At 43.6% G+C, this 19,238-nt stretch overlaps 2 protein-coding genes across 3 annotated transcripts in view; one reads left to right on the top strand and one right to left on the bottom strand.

Annotated features, from left to right (window-relative positions):
• The window catches only part of TMEM116 (transmembrane protein 116), a 91,226-nt gene extending 80,906 nt beyond the window's left edge, over positions 1 to 10,320 (bottom strand). The window contains exon 1 of one of the 2 annotated variants that reach the window (XM_032876261.1): positions 10,278 to 10,320. The gene's annotated coding sequence lies outside the window, so the exon portion shown is untranslated. Of the gene's footprint in view, positions 1 to 1,725; positions 1,756 to 10,277 lie in introns of those variants that run through there. The other variant, XM_032876262.1, reaches the window with a different exon arrangement.
• Positions 10,321 to 10,642: 322 nt separating this feature from the next.
• Positions 10,643 to 18,503, top strand: ERP29 (endoplasmic reticulum protein 29). The gene is made up of 3 exons (XM_032876268.1): positions 10,643 to 10,907; positions 15,729 to 15,867; positions 17,684 to 18,503. Exons 1-3 carry the CDS (start codon positions 10,767 to 10,769, stop codon positions 18,184 to 18,186), a joined length of 783 nt encoding a protein of 260 aa, XP_032732159.1. The 5' UTR covers positions 10,643 to 10,766; the 3' UTR covers positions 18,187 to 18,503.
• The last annotated feature ends 735 nt before the right edge of the window (positions 18,504 to 19,238 follow it).

Raw genomic sequence — 19,238 nt, 5'->3', positions numbered from 1 at the left:
TAGGACTTTGATAAAACTTGCAGGTTAACCCAATAAAGCACTGAATGAAATCTGAGAGTTTGTGTAAAAATGGGAAAATTGTTAGAAGTTGTAGAGTATCATAGAAATTTCTACAAATTGTAGAAAATTGGTGATAACTAAATTTTTATTTCTAAGGAAAAAAGATGGTGGAATCTGCAACCTATAGATCAAAGATCTTAGTACTGATCCCAAATAAGATTCTAAAATGAACCATCCAAAAAGTGTGCTTCTAAACAATTTTTTAAAAAGTAATCACTAAGTTGAATGGATTTATAAAAAAATCATGCCAAACTACCCCATTCTTTCTTTGGATAGAATTACCATAGTATATATGCTATTCTGACAAAGCATTTGGTGAGAAATTTCATGATATAAAAATAAGGAGAGGCACCTGAATTTGAGTGTCCAAATCTTGATTTTGGCTTGGGTTGTAATCTCAGGCTCATAGGTGCATCAGGCTCCGCACTCAGCAGGAGGTCTGCTTGGGATTCTCTCTCTCCCTCTGCTCCTCCCCCTGCTCATTCTCTCAAATAAATAAATAAGATCTTAAAAAATAATAATGAGGGGGTGCCTGCGTTGCTCAGTTGGTTAAGCATCTGCCTTCGGCTCAAGTCATGATCTTAGGGTCCTGAGATCTAGGCCTGCATTGGGTTCCCTGCTCAGCGGGAAGTCGGCTTCTCCCTCTCCCCCTCCCTCCACTCCACTGCCACTCCCCTCCCACTCTAGCTCTCTCTCTCAAATAAATAAATAAAATCTTAAAAAAAAAAAAAAAAGGAAATACAGGCCAAGTGGAAGCACAATTAACAGCATTTCTTGCACAAATAAGCCTAAGGGAGTGTTAACGAAATGATCAGTATCAACTTAGAAATGACTCCTAGTGGGGTTAATCAGCATTCTGACTTGGCACAGTTCTATAAAACACTTTCATTAATGACTTCAGAGAAAATATAGTGGGCACATTTATCAATGTGTGTGTGTGTTAAGTTGCATAACAACTTTCCACAAATTTAGTGACTTAGAACACACATCATCTCATAGCTTCTGTGGATCAGGAGTATAAGAAGAGCTTAGTTGGGTCCTCTGCTTCAAGGCCTCTCACAAGGCTTAATCAAGATTATCAATCAGGGCTGAGTCTCATCTGAAGGCTCAAATGGGGAAGGATTCTGCTTGCAAGTTCACAAAGTTGTTGGTCTAACACAGTTCTTCCAGAGTTGTTGATCTAAAGACCTAATTGTTGATCAAACACTTCACTCAGTTCTTTGCCACATGGATTTCTGCAAGATATCTTCCGATCAAGATGGAAGTCAGAACCTTATGCAACAAAATCGCTTTAGTGATATTCTATCACCACGTCTGTATTCTATTGACCACATATCTTGCCAACAGCCAAGGAGAAAGGATCACATGAGAGGGTAAATACCAAAAGGCAGGGATTATTGGAAACTATCTTAGGGTCTGCCACTGTGTTTTCATCCAATGTATCAAGTACTTTTCCAATTCAGGTCATTTATAATAGCTTTCCTCTTTCTGCAATGTTCTTCCCCCAGATAATCACATGACTAGCTCCTTCTCATCCTTCAAGTATCAGCTTAAACGTCATTACCTCTGAGATGTAACATTTATCAAATTCCAAAATATCATGTTTGTTTTTGCTGTCTGCTTTCCCCTAGTAGACTGGAACATCCTTGAGGACAGACAACTTACCTGTCTGATTCACTCCAATATCTTCAGTACCTAAAAAAGTGCCTAGAATAGGTACTCAGTATTTATTGAATGAATGTACTCAAGTTGTGGGAGGTAGATGACAGATTTAAGATCTAATAAGACCTAAATACTTTAGAATAATGAGTTTCATTTAATAAGATAAAAGTTAATGGAAATAAAAGTATACGGTCCTTGCATCTAAAACACCAACTGGACAAAGATTAGGATGAAAAGTAGCAACATTTTACTTTAAAAATCTAGAGCAGTGCTAGCCAATAAAAATATAAGTTACAGATGTAATCTAAAAATTTCCAGTGGGGATGTCTGGGTGGCTCAGTGAGCTAAGCATCTGCCTTGTGGTCACGTCATGATCCCAGAGTCCTGGGATGAAGTTCCATATCAGGCTCCCTGCTCAACAGGGAATCTGCCTCTCCCTCTGCCCTTCACCCTGCCTATGCTCTCTCGCTAACTCTCTCTCTCAAATAAATAAAATCTTAAAAAAGAAACAAACAAATAAAAGTTTCTAGTGACCACACTAAAAAAGCAAAAACAGATGAAATTTTAATAATAAATTTTACTTAACCTAAATATCCAAATTTTGTCCTTCCAACATGCAATCAATATAGAAAATCACTGATATATTTCACATTTGTAATTCTGAACTTCGAAATTTAGTATTTTATAACATCTCAATTCAGAACAGCCACATTTCAAGAGCTCAGTAGCTATATGTGATATTATAAATATCATTTTTATTTAGACTCTTTAATTTATAACTAGATTTTGGATGCTCTTGCATTTGGATTTTATCCTACAAAAATGTCGCTATAAATTTCTATAATCAAGCAAATTTCCAAGAAAAGAAATGGTATGACATAATAACCATAATAGTCTTAAGCGAATTGTGTACTATATGGCAGATACTGTTGTAAATGCTTTATAACTAGTGTTAACTAATTTAAATTAGTGTGAATTAATTTAATCCACTCACAATCCTATAAGTATTATTATTATCCCTATTTTATGTGATTGTAATTATACGTTGGCAGTGTGCAGGAAAGACTGAAGGGGGAAGAGATTGGCAAGAGTTAGGTTACTTTTATTTATTTACTTATATTCCACTTTGACCTAGATAGTATTTCAGGTGGCTTACAAGAGTACGAAAATAAGACAAATTAACATGAATTCAAAGAGGGACAAAAGTGTGGAGGCCAAGAAAAACAAGGCTGTACCCACCTCGAGTCTAGCCCTGACATAAGTACAGCCATCTTGACAAAGCAAAAGCTGGCACCTTGCGCCCCATCTCCACCCGCTCCCCTCCCCTCGGTAGTATGTGTGACATTCCTCAGCCACCCCTGGCTGCCCTAAAAGAAAAACAAATGGTTAACTTGCAGAGATCACAATCCTGCAAGACAGGAGTCTCCCTTGGTTTACAAATGTCCTAGAGATTTAACAATAGCCCAGTTTCCAGAGGCAAATAACTCAGTTCCCCAAGCCCTAATGTCGCCCTCCCCACCATAAAACTGAAGGAGGCTGAGGCAGAAGGAAATGTAAATAAAGTTAAAATTTCTTCTAAACTCAAATCTCACTAACAAGGACACTTGATAGGAAAAGTGTGAAACTTTATCTCTAAACCTCCAAGATAGTGTCAGCAATCATTCCCAAGCATATGACCCACGGATATACATCTAAAGGGTCTCATGAGAAGATTCGTTTTTTTTAAGATTTTATTTATTTATTTGACAGAGAGAGATCACAAGTAAGCAGAGAGGCAGGCAGAGAGGAGGAAGCAGGCTCCCCACTGAGCAGAGAGCCCGATGTGGGGCTCAATCCCAGGACCCTGAGATCATGACCTGAGCAGAAAGCAAAGGCTCAACCCACTGAACCACCAGGCGCCCCTCATGAGAAGATTTTTATTTCTAGTAACAAATAACCTTTCTCCCAACAATAGCTAGCCCCTCAAGGTCCTGGAGACCTTGCTTCCAAAATTTCTTAGAGACTTACATCATCCCCTTTGTCCTCACCCACCGACAAGTCCACCCCTACTCTGCCTTTAAAAACTCTGACTATAATCTGGTTCGGGGTCCAAGTCCCTACTCCGCTGCGTTGGGTATACTTGGGCCCAAGCTTAAGCATGTCACCTCAGGGTCCAAGTCCCTACTCTGCTGTGTCGGGTGTACTCGGGACCAAGCTTAAGCTTGTCAAATAAACCCTCGTGTGATGGCATCGGTGTCGGCTCCTTAGTGGTCTCTCAGATGCGAAAACTCGGGCATAACAAAAAGAAGAAAAACATCTCTGTTTAAATGATTTGATCCACGGATGTTAAAATCTCTAAGATTTTTTAATGTTAATTCATTGAAAAAACAGTATTAAAATAACAGAAATCCATGTTTCCTACAATCTCATCAGCTAGTCGGAACATCCTTTTTATTTTTGTTACTTTAAGTCCTTGTCCCTATACATATTCAGTTTCTATCCATTTGTAGTAACTCTATAGCTAGTATTTTATATTCTACATTTTTCTCAACATTATTCTGTAATAATTTTATTCTCTTTTGTTAGTCTTATTTTCTTTCTCTTCATTCCTCTGGACTGTAACCAATGCTAAAAGCCTAACGCATTTCTCTACATCTTTCTCTATGCTTGTTAAAATATATACAAATAGGGACAAAGGACACGGTCCCTCTTTGGGTTGCTGGAAGGAAGCACAAAGGAACAGGTAAAAAAGAAAACTGAAACCACCCCTCAGGGGACAGCAACTTCCCTAACAAGATCTCCCACCACCCAGACCGCCCAGATCTTTTGACCTATACCCTGGAAGGACCTTGGAGTGACCACAGGAATAACCTGCAATTACCTTTACCTCATTATAATACTAAAATCTCAGCCTAAGGAGGAACTTCCACCTCATTTACGTAACATACAGAGTATTTATAGGATTTTATGCCCGCCTGTACATACAATGATAAGGCTTTCCTATCTAAATATTCATCCTAGGGCACCTGGTTGGCTCAGTAGGAAGAGCATGCAACTGGTGGGTTTGAGCCTCCTGTTGGGTATAGAGATTACTAAAAAATAAATAAATAAAAACTAACTATTCATCCTAACCCTAAACAAAAAAGCACCTATTCACCCTCCCTTGGGGTGAATTCACAGCTTTTGAAGCTATTCCCCATGATCTCTTTATTTGCTGCATATGAAGTTTACTTTGTGCAATTAAAAAAACAAAACCACATCCAAATGCATACATACATAATAGGGGTTATTATGTTTATGTTTTAGATACAGGGTTTTAAAAATGGGATCACATATTTCTGTACACATTTCTTTTCTCATCTAGTATTTCATGGAAATAGTTCTAACCCATTCTGATAGCTGTATATTTTTTAAATATTTTATTTATTTATTTGACAGACAGAGATCACAAGTAGGCAGAGAGGGAGGCGGGCAGCGGGGGAAGCAGGCTCCCCACTGAACAGAGAGCCCGATGAGGGGCTCGATCCCAGGACCCTGGGATCATGACCTGAGCCGAAGGCAGAGGCTTCAACCCACTGAGCCACCCAGGTGCCCCTGATAGCTGTACAATATTCTATATAAGATCATTTCTCTAGGGGCACCTGGCTGGCTCAGTCAGTAGAGTTCAACTCTTGATCTTGGGGTCTTGAGTTCAGATCGCACACTGGGCATTGAGCCTACTTTAAAAAAAAAACAAACATCATTTATCCAACACTTACTCTCAGAAACTTGTGAGTTGTCCTTAGGTTTTTTCTTCTTTTTTTTATCTACAAACAATGCTGCAATAAATATCCCTAATCTCCGCACTTATAACCTCCTGCTATGCTGACGACTTTGTTATTAAAGAATAAATTCGAGTGGAATTCTTTAAGTTCTCAAACATTTCAAGTTCTTTCTCACCCCAGAACCTTTGCACTTGTTCTTTTCTTTTCCTAAAATCCTTCCTAACATACACCAATTTGCAATTTCATATTGATTTATAATTATTTAATATCTTTCTCATCACATGAGCCTAAGTTCCTTGAGAGCTGAATCCTATTCATCCTTTAGGTCTTTCTTCAGCTTACATATACTTGTTTCTAGAAGTTTGCCATGAACTCCAATCTCAATTGATCCCTCCATCATATTTTTTCATAGGTCTTCAACTTTTCTTTCTAGAAATTATCACAATTTGTAATTATATATTTATTTGTCTGATTATTTAATGCTGGTTTCCCCAACTAGGTCTGCAAGGAGCACATCTATTTTGTTCACCAGTGTAACCCTTACCCTCAGAAAAGTATATGGTACCTGAAAAATGCACAGTAAACAGCGGTTAATATTGAAACACTGAAATAATTCTTTTCATATAGAAAGCATTCCTTTTTTAAGATTTTATTTATTTGAGAGAGAAAGAGAGAAACAGTGTGTATGTGCAAGCACGAGCAGGGAGGCCGGGCAGAGGGAGAAGGAAGAGAAGGAGACTCCCCGCTGAGTAAGGAATCTGATCTCCATCCCATGACCCAGATACCACACCTTGAGCTGAAGATAGATGCTTAATAGACTGATCCACCAAGGTGCCCCAATATTCAAAGAATTCTTAGAGGAGGATGGGGCTTAAAGAAAATCATACCACTGGTAAATCTTTCCATAACAATTTTTCACAGATGAAAACGGCTTTGTTCTTTAGACAATTTAGGTGTTCGTCTATCTCAAAAGAACTAGTGTTAAATCCAACAAAAATTTGCAAGGGAAAAACAATTAGCTCCAAGGGATGGAATATCTCTGAAGAACAGTATGAGGCTGAAGAAAGGAAAGTAGAAAGAGCCAATGGAATTTTGAGAGATAGCCATGGAGTAATTTCTCTCTCATTTATTTACTCACTGAACAAGTATATACTGAGCACCTACCACGTGCCAGACAGGGGGCTATAGTACCTTAACCTAAACAGACAAAAACATAAATCCAGCCCTCCCTGGGAGCAGATAAAAAGAAAAATAACCAAATTATATGTTAGCAAGCTGAAAAGTGCTATGGAGGGAAAAAAGGGGGGAGCTACAAAGCAAGGAAGTATAAGGAACAATTTTTTTTCAAGTTTCAGATATTTATTAATCAGTGTAAACCCCAACACAATATAGAAACATGATTGCACCATTTAGAAGGGAACTATTTCCTGGATAAGTGGAAAATTGTGCTGATGGCTTCTGGGACACCTTCATTCTAAGCAGCTTTATAGTGAGACACTTTTTTAAAAAGATTTTTTATTTACTTATTTGAGAATGAGAGAGAGGGAGAGAGAGAGAACACGAGTGGGGAGAGGAGCAGAGAAGTGGTGGGGAAGCCAGAGAAGCAGACTCTCTGGTCAGCAGAGAGCCTGACGCAGAGCTTGATCCCAGGACTCCCAGATCATGACCTGAGCTGAAGGCAGACACTTAAAGACTGAGCCATCTAGGTGCCCAAAACATTTAATTTAGAAGTCTAGATCTTCTTTCTTCGCTTTGCTGTAATTTACATTCACTGAGTACAACTTGTATTGATCACTGAGGACCCAGTCTTTTACAGGGTTCTGAGTTATTCTTCCTATCCCAACTAACATCTGGATTGCACAATGCCAGGGGCAAGACATACAGCGCTACTCCAGTGCCTGCTACCACAATAAGTATGAAAAGGGGGACTAAATTTGGATGCTTCTTTGCCTGACTGAGGATCTGGCATAACTTGGTTGTAGCAGAGCCCTCCAGCCAAGGAGAAGTAAAAATCAAATATGCAAGGCCTGGAACTAAGTCGACCCTACCAGAAGGAGCAGTTTTTTAAAGGACAGTCAGGGCAGATCTTAGGAAGTTAAAAATGAGCAAAGAACTTCAGGGAAGTGAAGGAGCCAGCCATATGAATATTTTAAAGAAAAGTTTTAGAGGGAGAATGCCAATACAAAGACCCTGAGGCAAGAACATAACTTGTATATACAAGGAACAGCAAAGAAGTCAATGAGACTGGGGGCACACTGGCTTGATGATGTCAGAAGAAAAAGAATGGAATTTATTTATTAGTTGCCTTAGCAGATCATGTCACCATTTTCCTCCTCACTCCAGCTCCCACATCAATCGGGTCATGTGCACACTCCTTTTGATGCGGAGAACAAAGGCAAAAGAAATATAGAAACAGTTAAATTTCCTTACAACTTACAGCTCATTGACAATACTTGGGACTGGCTGGGTGACCTTCTTCCAGAAACTCAACTGCCTCAATGCTAATGCTTTGCTGGGGCAAAAAGCAACCTTAGCTTGACATTATCCTGGCTTCCAGGATTCTGTAAATCCACTTTAACAGAGGAAATCTCTTTGGAAACTTCCTTTATCTCTACCCCCTAAGATATATGTTAGCAATCATCCTCCAAACATATAGCCCATTGATATACACCTGAAGGGTCTCATGATTAAGGTTTTACTAGACTGTAGTAAATGACCCCTCAAGGTCCTGGAAACCTTGATTCCAAATTCCTTAGAGACTTACACATATCCCCATTCCCTCCCAACTTGAAAGTATATAATCAGTCACTCCTCACAACCCCAGTGCTGCTGTTTCTGCCCACAGATCCCTTCCCTGCACTATAATAAAAACACCTTTTTGCACCATAAAATGTCTCAAGCATTCTTTATTGACCAATGGGCTCAACAATCTTGCATCAACTTAACCTGCCCTGCCTCTTCCTTCCTACCTCTGAGTAAAGCATTGAGACAGTTATTGTACTGCACTGAATTGTTTCCATTCATAGCAAAAGTACCAGTATTTCCCTTCCCTCTCCAACCAATCCCCTTCCTTCACTATTTTCAAAACCTACTTCAAAACTACAACTAGAAAGTAATTCCTGATTGATTATGCTAATTAGGTGTACCCAAAGCATTTACAAGTTCGTAAGTGCTAATTTAAAAACAGTTTAAACATCTTACACAGGGTTCTAAAAACTCTTTTTCTTTCCTTTGACAGAGATCACAAGTAGGCAGAGAGGCAGGCAGAGAGAGGAGAGGGGGAAGCAGGCTCCCTGCTGAGCAGAGAGTCCAATGTGGGGCTTGATCCCAGGACCCTGTGACTGTGACCTAAGCCAAAGTCAGAGGCTTAACCCACTGAGCCACCCAGGTGCCCCTGGGTCTAAAAACTCTTAATAGCTCCTCATTGAGTACATGACAGAACAGAAAATTCTTAGTTTGATTTTTTTTTCAAGACTTTATGTTGCTTGGACTTAAAACTCTCACTAACTAGCGTTGTGAGAACTCTTCCCAGCTAGCTTGGTCTCCCTAAACCATCATGCTTATTCCCACTTCTGCTCCCTTTTCATTTTTCTCCACCTAAAATGTTCTTTCTTCCAAGGGTTAACTCCAATTCCACTTCCTACATGAAGTCTTCTTTATCCACTTTAACTCATAATTTTCCCCCCACCGTTTATCATTTGTCTATGTAGCTCATTTTATTTAATAGCTTATTAAAGCAAACTCAAATTTTTCCAAACCCCCCAAAACAAACACACATATTGACTCTTTCTTTCAAAATTTCTATATAAACTGGTTGCCCATAACTGGATCCTATGATCTTTGATGACTATTTTATACACCCATTTATTAACATATACAGTGGTTAATATGACGCTAAGACCCTCATAATGCCATTTGTTCATAAAATTTTGTGAATTCTACCCTACAAAATTTCTCAGTTCGACCCTTCCCTCTCCTTGTGGGCTACTGCAGGACCTTAACCTCTCTTACCTAGACTACTACAATTGATCCTTAACTAGTCTCCCCGCCCTCTCCCTTCTTCGATCCACTTCCTTCACTTTTTCTTTTTTTTTTTTCCCCCCACTCCCCTCACTCCTAAGTGAAAGCAAATCCAATTCACCGTCCTGGTTAACACCTGTGGTGGCTCCAAACCCTTCAGCTTGATGATACCCTTTGCAGTGTACCCCGGTTTACTTTTGACAGATTCACCATGTTTTCCCCCTTTTTAGAAATATCCTTTGGTGTTTGGCTTGTAAATGCCTCCTTCTCCTTCATGATCCAGTTTAAAAGTCATTTCCTGTCTTTAACTTTCCCTGACACCCCTGAGCAGGCCTAACTGAATTTCCACTGATGTTCTCACAACACTGTAATGGTCTAATCACCTCCTCCCGAACACAGGTCCTTTCGTCCAGAGCTCTGTCTCCTTCACCTCTATTCCGTATTCCCGGAGGCAAAATCGGGATCTGGTGTAAACCACGCCCTGAACTAATATCTAGGGAATAGAGTTATTAGAACTTTTTTGTTCAGTTTTTTGTTTTGTTTTAAGACCTTCAGGAGCCAGGGCATAGCTGGGCGGATACTCCGCTTTCAGTAAAGCCGGCTCTTACAGAAGCCCGGCGTCTCGCCACTGAGGCACTCACCACAGAGCAGGCACTGGACAGGGTTCCGGGTGGCCCTGACGGCCATGCTGACTAACAGCTGACTCTGCGTGACCTGCTCGGGTCCTGAGGGAGCTGGGGGAGTATGACCGACCTCGCGAGGATGGTAGCACAGACTGACTGACAGACTAACCTAAAGCAGTAGCGGGTCTCAGTGGACTGCCAGACGGGCCAAAAGCAGGAAGAAATGATGGCCACCCTCGTCATCTTCGAAGAAGGGTAGAAAGAGGGACCTAATTGCTGCAAGACGCCAAGCACGCGCTTCGAGCCTCTCCTCGCGCAGGGGAAGACGGGAAAAGGGCAGGAGAAGACGGGAAAAGGACAGGAAGACTGAGAGCCTCGCCGAGTGCGCGTGCGCAGCAGCCTCTTTCCACCACCCTCCACCCGCGGCCCCGCCCCAACACCCTAGGCCTGCGCGAGCTTCGCCGAGCGCGCGCGCAGGCGCGCGGCAACCCCATTTCCCCGCCCCTCACGTGGCCCCTCCCTCTCATCCTAGGACAGCGGGAGCCTCCCAGGCTGTACACGTGCGCGCAGCCGAGCCGGCCTTACAAGTCACGTGACTCACGACTCGGCGTTTTCTCCACTACAGCCTTCCCAGCTCCTACTGCCAGATTCCGGCGTTATGGCTGCCCGCATTCCCCGCGCCGCTTCTCTCTCCCCACTGTTTCCCCTTCTGTTCCTCCTGCTCCTCTCCGCTCCGCATGGCGGCAGCGGCCTGCACACCAAGGGCGCCCTTCCCCTGGATACAGTCACTTTCTACAAGGTAACGGGGGTGGGGGAATCGCGCAGGTGCTGCCTGAGCGCCCAGGGGAGCGCACACCTGTGGGGAAGGAGGCAGAGCTGGCAGAAGGTGGTCTGTAGCGACGATCCCAGGGCTTCCCACCATCCTAAAGGGCCGGTGGACTCTGGGTCGGGACCATCCTGCGACCATGGGGCACACACAAGCCAGGGTCCCCGCGCACGCTTGTCTTTGCAGTATTTGTACTTCCTCTTTGGTAAAAGAGCTGCAGAAATGCAATCCAGGGAACTTGCTGCCCCTTACCCGCACCCAGTGGGGAGAAGGCGGTGCTGGGCAAGATCCAATCCTCGAGTCCCAAGTGGGAGGCCTGGAGGGCGGTGAGAGGCGGACACGAAGTGCTCCCGGCCGTGGTGGGGCGGGGGTAGTGAGGGAGGTGGTTGGAAAGCCCGCTTCTTAACTGGCGTTTCTGCACCCCTCCTCCCTTGGAGGGAGCAGGGAGTGCACCCTGCTCTGCAATACGCAAACAATGTCCAGAGATCCTGTGTCTTGCTGAAAAGTGCAAGCGTTAAGAATAAGGGAACTCTGTAGGGAATATCTTGGGCCTGGGAACAAAATGAATAAAATCGGGTCAAGACGTCGAAGGATTCCCCTCGGTAAGTGGACGTTGGAAATGTTGAAGGCTGAATGCAGTCCCAACTCCCTCCTCTGGCACCTGTCTTCACCCGCTGGCAGCTTTCAACTTCGCCTACGAGATGGGCAAACTAAGCACTGAGAGAGAACCCATTCGTTTTATTTTCTTAATTTGTACCCATTGCTGGGAAGTGAAACCAAAAAGTGGAATTCTGAATCTGCCTCAAGCGGTTGAACTCTTTCTATTCTCAAAAGGTTTCCTTGTCCTGGAATTGGCATCTGTGGTTTATTCAAATATTTGAAAGTAGTAGGTATGGCTGGTTGGTTGTCAGGCACACCCCACAGCACCCTATGCTTTTGAGGTCTTTATTGAAAAAATGACACCTCAGCCCCCAAAAGGGGGCATGGGGTAACATCACAGACCAAGCGTGACTTAGAGGGAAACTTTACACTGTTGGTGCCTCTCAGTTTTTATTGGTATCACCCTGGTCTCGTCTGTCATTACAGTAATCTTGAGGGTCTTACTGTTCAGCCTTTCCTGACCATTCCCCCTTTTGTTCCCTCAGCTCCAGCCATACAGGCCTTCTGTCCTTTGAATACTCCTAGCTCATCTCACTGACATGGGCCCTTTGCACTGGCAGTTCCTTCTGACTAGAACATTCTTTGCCCAGTCTTTGAAAGGCTGGTTGCTTCTTATCATTCAGGCTTAGGCTAAATATTACTTACCTTCTCAGAGTCCTTCCTTGACTTCCTTTTCCCCTTGTCTGTTTTATCTCTCCCACACTAGAATATGAAGAACTGCCTTGTCTATTTTGTTCACTGATCATCTGCACGACCTTCTGTTACATAGAAGATACTCAATAATAATTTATTGAATGAATGAACAGATGTCTTCTCCAGTCCCTTTCTAGATCCTCTTCCATCACCACTGAACAGAACAAGAGCTACCTGGTGATACATCTGGGGGCCTTGTTCTGTGCTTTTGTCTTTCAGCAATTTCCAGTGTCTTCTTTTGTTTCTTACCCTTCACCATCACTAGAAGTAAGAGACCCTGCCTGCTTTTCTTTACTGCTGTGTTCATGTAGAGTGGTGTCTAGCTCATGACAGGTACCTTTTTATTCAATGAATGAATGAATGATGAAATCAGCTTCATCTTGAGAAAGCAAGTTACCTAAATATAGGATATGGTGGAGTTGATTCCTTAAGGATAAAGAAAGGAACCAGATTTCTAAAGCGATTAAGAGGTACAGGCTAATTAATGAAAAGGAAAAAATCCACTGTGCAGATGTGTGCCATTCAAAACCATTCTGCTGATGGCCTGTAATGGCAGAATAAAAGATGGAGGCCTCTCAGTTCTGTTTCAGGGTTAGACCACCATATAATTATTAATTATTCCATAATACAAATGTAGGCTCTTTGAAGATAGGGTTCCTGTGTTGTACTTTTAAAATGTTTTCCCCCAGACATATGTAGCATCTGCTGCCATAGCCTACCCTAGTTGTGTTCGTCTACCAAGTATTTTCAGAGCATCTGCTACATGCCAGGCACACTTGAGCAATAGGGATAGAGCGGACAACAAGTCAGACCAGGTCCTTGTTTGTACTCATAGTGTATGTTCTAGTGGAGAGGACAGAAAACAAATATGCAGATAAAAATTTTAGTGATTATTGCTGTGAAGAAAGCACAGCAGGGTAATGTGAGAGAGGAGGGCGAAATAAAGGAGTACTAGGATGGTATGAATGGAGGATGCCTCTCCATTGTGGGTGGGGGGACATTTGAACTGAGCTTTGAATGATTGACATCCATGGAAGGAGCTAGGGCAAATGTATTCCAGCCAACAGAGACAGCAAATGAAAAGGCCCTAAGTGGAAATGAGTTTGTGGAACTGAAATAAGGACAGTCAGGCCAGAGGGATGTGATCTGGTTTATATTTTAAGTCTTACCTGTGGGACACCTGGATGGCTCAGTCAGTTAAGCGTCTGCCTTCCGCTCAGGTCACGATCCTGAGGTCCTGGGATCCAGCCCCACATTGGGCTCTCTGCTCAGCGGGAGCCTGCTTCTCCCTAGCTGCACCCCCCCCCACTCATGTTCTCCCTCTCTCTTTCTCAAATAAATAAAACCTTTATTTTAGAGATAAAGTAGATAAAAAGCACAAATGGGGGAACGGGAGAGGGAAAAGCAGGCTCCCTGCTGAGTAGGTTCCTGATGTGGGGCTCAATCCCAGCTCAGATCATGACCTGAACTGAAGGCAGATGCTTAACTAACTGAGCCACCCAGATGCCCCAATAAATAAAATCTTAAAAAAAAAAAAATTCTTACCTGCTTTTAGGCCCCCAGAGCTCAGATTTTGGGGGTCAGTGATCACTTAAAAGATTGCCTTGTCCTGGGGCGCCTGGGTGGCTCAGTGGGTGGCTCTGTCTTCAGCTCAGGTCATGATCCCAGGGTCCTGGGATCGAGCCCAGTGTCGGGCTCTCTGCTCAGCAGGGAGCCTCCTTCCCCCTCTCTCTCTGCCTACCTCTCTGCCTACTTGTGATCTCTGTCAAATAAATAAATAAAGTCTTTAAAAAAAAAAAATTGCCTGTCCTGATAGCTTCTCCTCCTTTCCTTGTGTCCCTAGGCAGTGTTAAATATTTTTTAAAAGCTAAAACCAAATAGACATCAATGCACAGTGAGCAACAAAGACTAACAAAAACTGGAATGATGTCAGCTTGACTTAATTATGATAGTGATTGCCTATGATGAAAAATGGGCAAGAAGTGATCACTTTGATTAGAAAAGCAAAAAGTTGGGGTGCCTGGGTGGCTCAGGGGGTTAAAGCCTCTGCCTTCAGCTCGGGTCATGATCCCAGGGTCCTGGGATCGAGCCCCACATCGGGTTCTCTGCTCAGCAGGGAGCCTGCTTCCCTTCCTCTCTCTCTGCCTGCCTCTCTGCCTGCCTCTCTGCCTACTTGTGATCTCTGTCAAATAAATAAATAAAATCTTAAAAAAAAAAAAAGCAAAAAGTTATAGGAGGAGAAGAGGGCAGTTGTTAGACTAAAGCTGTGCATTGGGAGAAACCATCAAAACAAAGATCTTGGGGGATTCCTCTAAAACTTAATCATAGAATTACTATACAACCCAGCATTTCCACTCCTAGGTATATACCCAAAAGAGATGAAAACAGGCGTGCAGACATTTGTAGGCAAATGTTTGTAACAGTGCTATTTACAAATAGCCAAAAGGTGGGATCAGCCCAAATGTCCCATCACCTGATGAATAAATAAATAAAATGTGGCATATCCATACGGTGGAATATTATTTGCCTACAAAAAGGAATGAAATACTGAGACATGCTACAGCATGGGTGAATCTTGAAAGCGTGATCCTGAGTGAAAGAAGCCAGGTACCAAAGGCTGTATATTGTAGGATTCCATCAGAGTAGACATCATAGAGACAAAAAGCAGATAAGTGGTTGCCAGGGGCTGGAGAGGGAAGGAAGAATGGGAAGTGACTGCTTAAAATGTGTATGGATATGTGATTCCTTTTCAGGGTATGAAAATGTTCTGGAATTGGTATTAATGATCATTGCACAGTATTAATCGACTGAATTTCACTGTATTGTACACTTTAAAATGGTAAATGTTGTGTGATGAGAATTTTACCACAATTGAAATAAAGGTCTTGACTCTGACAGTTTAGGACCTGGAGACCTAGACAAAGGGAGCGGTGGTCAGGGAGGGGACGTTGTCCTAAGTCTGCCCCTCAGCAACTTTCTGTGAACCCTGAAACTGCAGAGTTGAACCTCTCGGCTCCCTAGCCAAAACACCTCTTTACAGATGGTTGGTTGGTTGGTTTTTGTCAGATTTCTGGTTCATTGTTCACTGAGAAAGGCCCTCTGGGATGATGGGCATGCCATGGGGCCAATGTAGTGTTTTCTGAGGGTTCCCTTAATCTTACTGGAAGAGAAGGCCTTAATACGTCTGCAGCTTTGTTTATTCTAAGCAGGGTTGTAAATGTCTTTGATTACTGTGAACCAGTACCTAATGGGGTACCCAATACCAATAAAATGTTAAATGATTCAGTGGGTCAATGAATGAATGAATATTAGTGTGTGAGCACTTACCTCCCTTGCAGGCATGGTTTCCACTCTGTTTCTTAAACAGGGGTCCCTTGTGAAAGGGAATTAGCCCCAAAGGTCCTTGGAATCCTGGACTTGCTCAGCTCTCTATGCCCTCAGGTCATTCCCAAAAGCAAGTTCGTCTTGGTGAAGTTCGACACCCAGTACCCCTACGGTGAGAAACAGGATGAGTTCAAGCGTCTGGCTGAAAACTCGGCCTCCAGCGATGATCTTTTGGTGGCAGAGGTGGGGATCTCAGGTACGGACAAGTCCAAACCCGACTGTGGAGGGCAGAAGGGGAGGAAGCTAGGAATCATTTCCCTCCTTGTAGGTGGGATACCCAACACTGTTCTGTCTAAGCCACGCAGGAGTGTAAGTGAAGTCATGGCCTCCAGGAACTGGTGACAGGCTTAGCTTGAGCAGATCTGATACCACAGAACCTCAGTTCATCCTTGCAGGTGCCCAAGAGAAAGGGATCCCCCATCCTTCACCCTCCACCCCACACTGACGTGAAACTTACCGTGAGAATCTGGAGCTCTCCTTGCAGGGGACTGTGGTCAGAGGAGGAGGTATTACGGTTCCTAGGGTCCCCATAGTCACATCTCCACCTTCTTTTCAGCTGTTTTTTACGAAAACGATTGGATTGTGGCTTTAACTCAAATCCGTCAGAGCTACCACTAAATCAAGGACTGTTCTCAACCGCAGTGACCACTCTAATAATGATAGTTGCCAACACGTGGTGGTTGACAGTGCACTTTACTTCTTCCCTTGAACGCTGCCTAAAACGTGAGGCACACGTTGTCCATGTTTATACTTGAGGAAAACTGAAGCTCAAGGAACTAAGCGGCCCACCCAGAACGCCTCCTCAGTATTTATTCTCAAGTCCAGTGGGTTCTTCCCTCTCTCCGCTTCCTTCCAGCAGGGATGCCCTGGTTCCCTGGCTAGCTTGAGAGTCTGATCCTGGGCAGAGATAGTTCCCACACTTTTCCAGGGCAGTCAGTCAGTTCTGACTCAGCCGCAGATCCACTCCCTTGGGAATTTTTAGAAAAAGAAGAATAGCAGCTGACATTATCAAACATGTACCGTGGGCCAGGCAACTGTGCCAAGTGTTATCCATGTGTCTTATCCTTGTGACAACTCTAGGAAGAAAGTACTATGACCCCTGTGCTTCATGCTGAGAGTACCTTGCTCAAGACCGTACAGTTTAAAGTGGCAGAATGAGGATTGGAGCCTACACTTCTATACTACTATCCTGTAATAGGCGGCCTTGGCCCTTTCTTTTTGGCCAGGTATAAGAAACCTGCTGTCACAGCATTAGTCCTTAGAACTGCTACTGCTTGTTAGGAAGTACATAGCAAATGCCACATATTGCACTGAACTCGCCAGGTCAAGTGCTCTTATCTCCTCACAGGGTCCTCCTAAACACCTCACATGTGGTAGAGATGCTGCCTGTTACTTACCACATGTTGCCCTCGCTCACTAAGCTCCAGCCAGAACGGCCTTTGCAAGCCTTCAGTCCCCCCAGCTTATTCCTGCCTCAGAGCTTTGGCTCTTTCAGTCCTTCCTACCTGAGACATTCTTCCCAGATTATCACGTGTCTGGCTTCTTGAAACTTCCAATCCTTGAGCTCATGTCATCTCCGCAGAAAGGCCTTCCATGACCACCCAGAGTAGGCCTTCTTACCTACTGTCACATCACTCCATTTTATTTTTATCTTTTTGTTACTAATCAGGTATGTTTGTTTACCATCTCTCTTCTTACCCTTAAAAGAACATAAGCTCCTTGAGGTCAGAGAAGTTGTAAACTCTTAATCATAACTAGATCTGTAGCACTCAGAACAGAACCTGGCACGTAGTGGACTAGGATAAACATTCAGAAGAGTTCCCATTTTTCATATGAGGAAAGTGAAGTTCAGAGAGGTTAAATGACCTGATAATGCCGCATGTCTGGGAAGCAGCAGAAGAGGGATGTCTACACAACCAGAATCCTTGCTGTCAGCTCAGATAGGCCTCACAGCCATCTCCTGCCCTGCATTCCTCATGGTCTTGCTCCTCATACCTGATTTCTGTTCACAGATTATGGTGATAAGCTGAATATGGAGCTGAGTGAGAAATACAAGCTGGACAAAGAGAACTACCCGGTCTTCTACCTCTTTCGGGACGGGGACTTTGAGAACCCAGTCCTGTATAGTGGGGCTGTGAAGGTTGGAGCCATCCAGCGCTGGCTGAAGGGGCAAGGAGTCTACCTAGGTATGCCTGGTTGCCTGCCTACTTATGACGCCCTTGCTGGGGAGTTCATCAGGGCCTCAGGCGTGGAGGCCCGCCGGGCCCTCTTGAAGCAGGGGCAGGACAACCTTGCAAATGTGAAGGAGACTGAGAAGAAGTGGGCTGAGCAGTACCTGAAGATCATGGGGAAGGTCTTAGACCAAGGTGAGGACTTCCCAGCGTCAGAAATGACCCGGATCACCAAGCTGATTGAGAAGAACAAGATGAGTGATGGGAAGAAGGAAGAGCTCCAGAAGAGCTTAAACATCTTGACTGCTTTCCAGAAGAAGGGGGCCGAAAAGGAGGAGCTGTAAAAAGGCACTCCGGGTTTTCCAGGGGTTGGTGGGGGTGGGGAGGGGAGAGTTACCTGCTGGCTGAGAGACCTGGAATATAAGAGTGGTGGTTAAAGTGGCACTAAGCCAGAGATCTGAGCATGCCCGGACACTGAAGCTGATATGACCGTGCTTGGGACATACCTATAGCCAGTCTTTGTAAAACCGGAGCACTTACCAGATGGCTTATGAAATTCCCCCTCAGAAGGAGTTGGTGCTATAAAGAGAAGTGTACTGCCCAGGTCCTTGACAGGTGTTATTCTGACCCAATTAAAGTTTCTGTGTTTCGGTTAAAAGGACCTGAAGCCATTCAGTTTTCTTTCACAAATTATACTTTGGCCTGTGACCTGCTTTTGCCTTTGAATTTATTTCTTAATCTGAGCTGGTATGGACTCCTCTCTACCAGGGTAATTGACTATCCTTGTAGCACCGTAGAAACTGGTCCCAGCTCAAGGTCTGCCTTTATTACTTTCCACCGGTGTTCAAACTCCAGTGGACTGATTGTGGGTGGCAAAATGCATTGTCCTTTTTCTGGTCCTTAAAAGTGGAGTGGCAGCATTTTTTTTTTTTAATATTTATTTATTTGACAGCACAAACAGGGAGCAACAGGCAGAGAGGGAGAAGCAGGCTACCCGCTGAGAAGGGAGCCCATTGTGGGGCTCAGTCCCAGGACCCCAAGATCACAACCTGAGCCAAGGCAGACACCTACGTGATTGAGCCACCGGGGCACCTGTGGAATGGCAACATTAAGGGAGCTCAATGTAATCATTTTCCATACTCCATAAAAAAACATAGAGTAGGGGTACCTGGGTGGCTCAGTTGGTTAAGTGGCTGCCTTCGGCTCAGGTCATGATTCCAGGGTCCTGGGAAGGAGCCCCGCATTGGGCTTCCTGCTCAGCAGAGAGCCTGCTTCTCTCTCCCTCTGCCTGCTGCTCTGCTTACTTGTGCTCTCTCAAATAAATAAATAAAATCTTTAAAAAAAAGAAAAATACATAGAGCAAATTCTTAGTTTTATTGATAAAATCAGATGTTTT

Source organism: Lontra canadensis, unplaced genomic scaffold (genome assembly GCF_010015895.1).
Source record: "Lontra canadensis isolate GAN:19392208 unplaced genomic scaffold, GSC_riverotter_1.0 scaffold58, whole genome shotgun sequence".
Lineage (NCBI taxonomy): Eukaryota > Metazoa > Chordata > Mammalia > Carnivora > Mustelidae > Lontra > Lontra canadensis.
The sequence above is the reverse complement of the archived record's forward strand: the minus strand, read 5'-3'. Positions and strand labels throughout refer to the sequence as shown.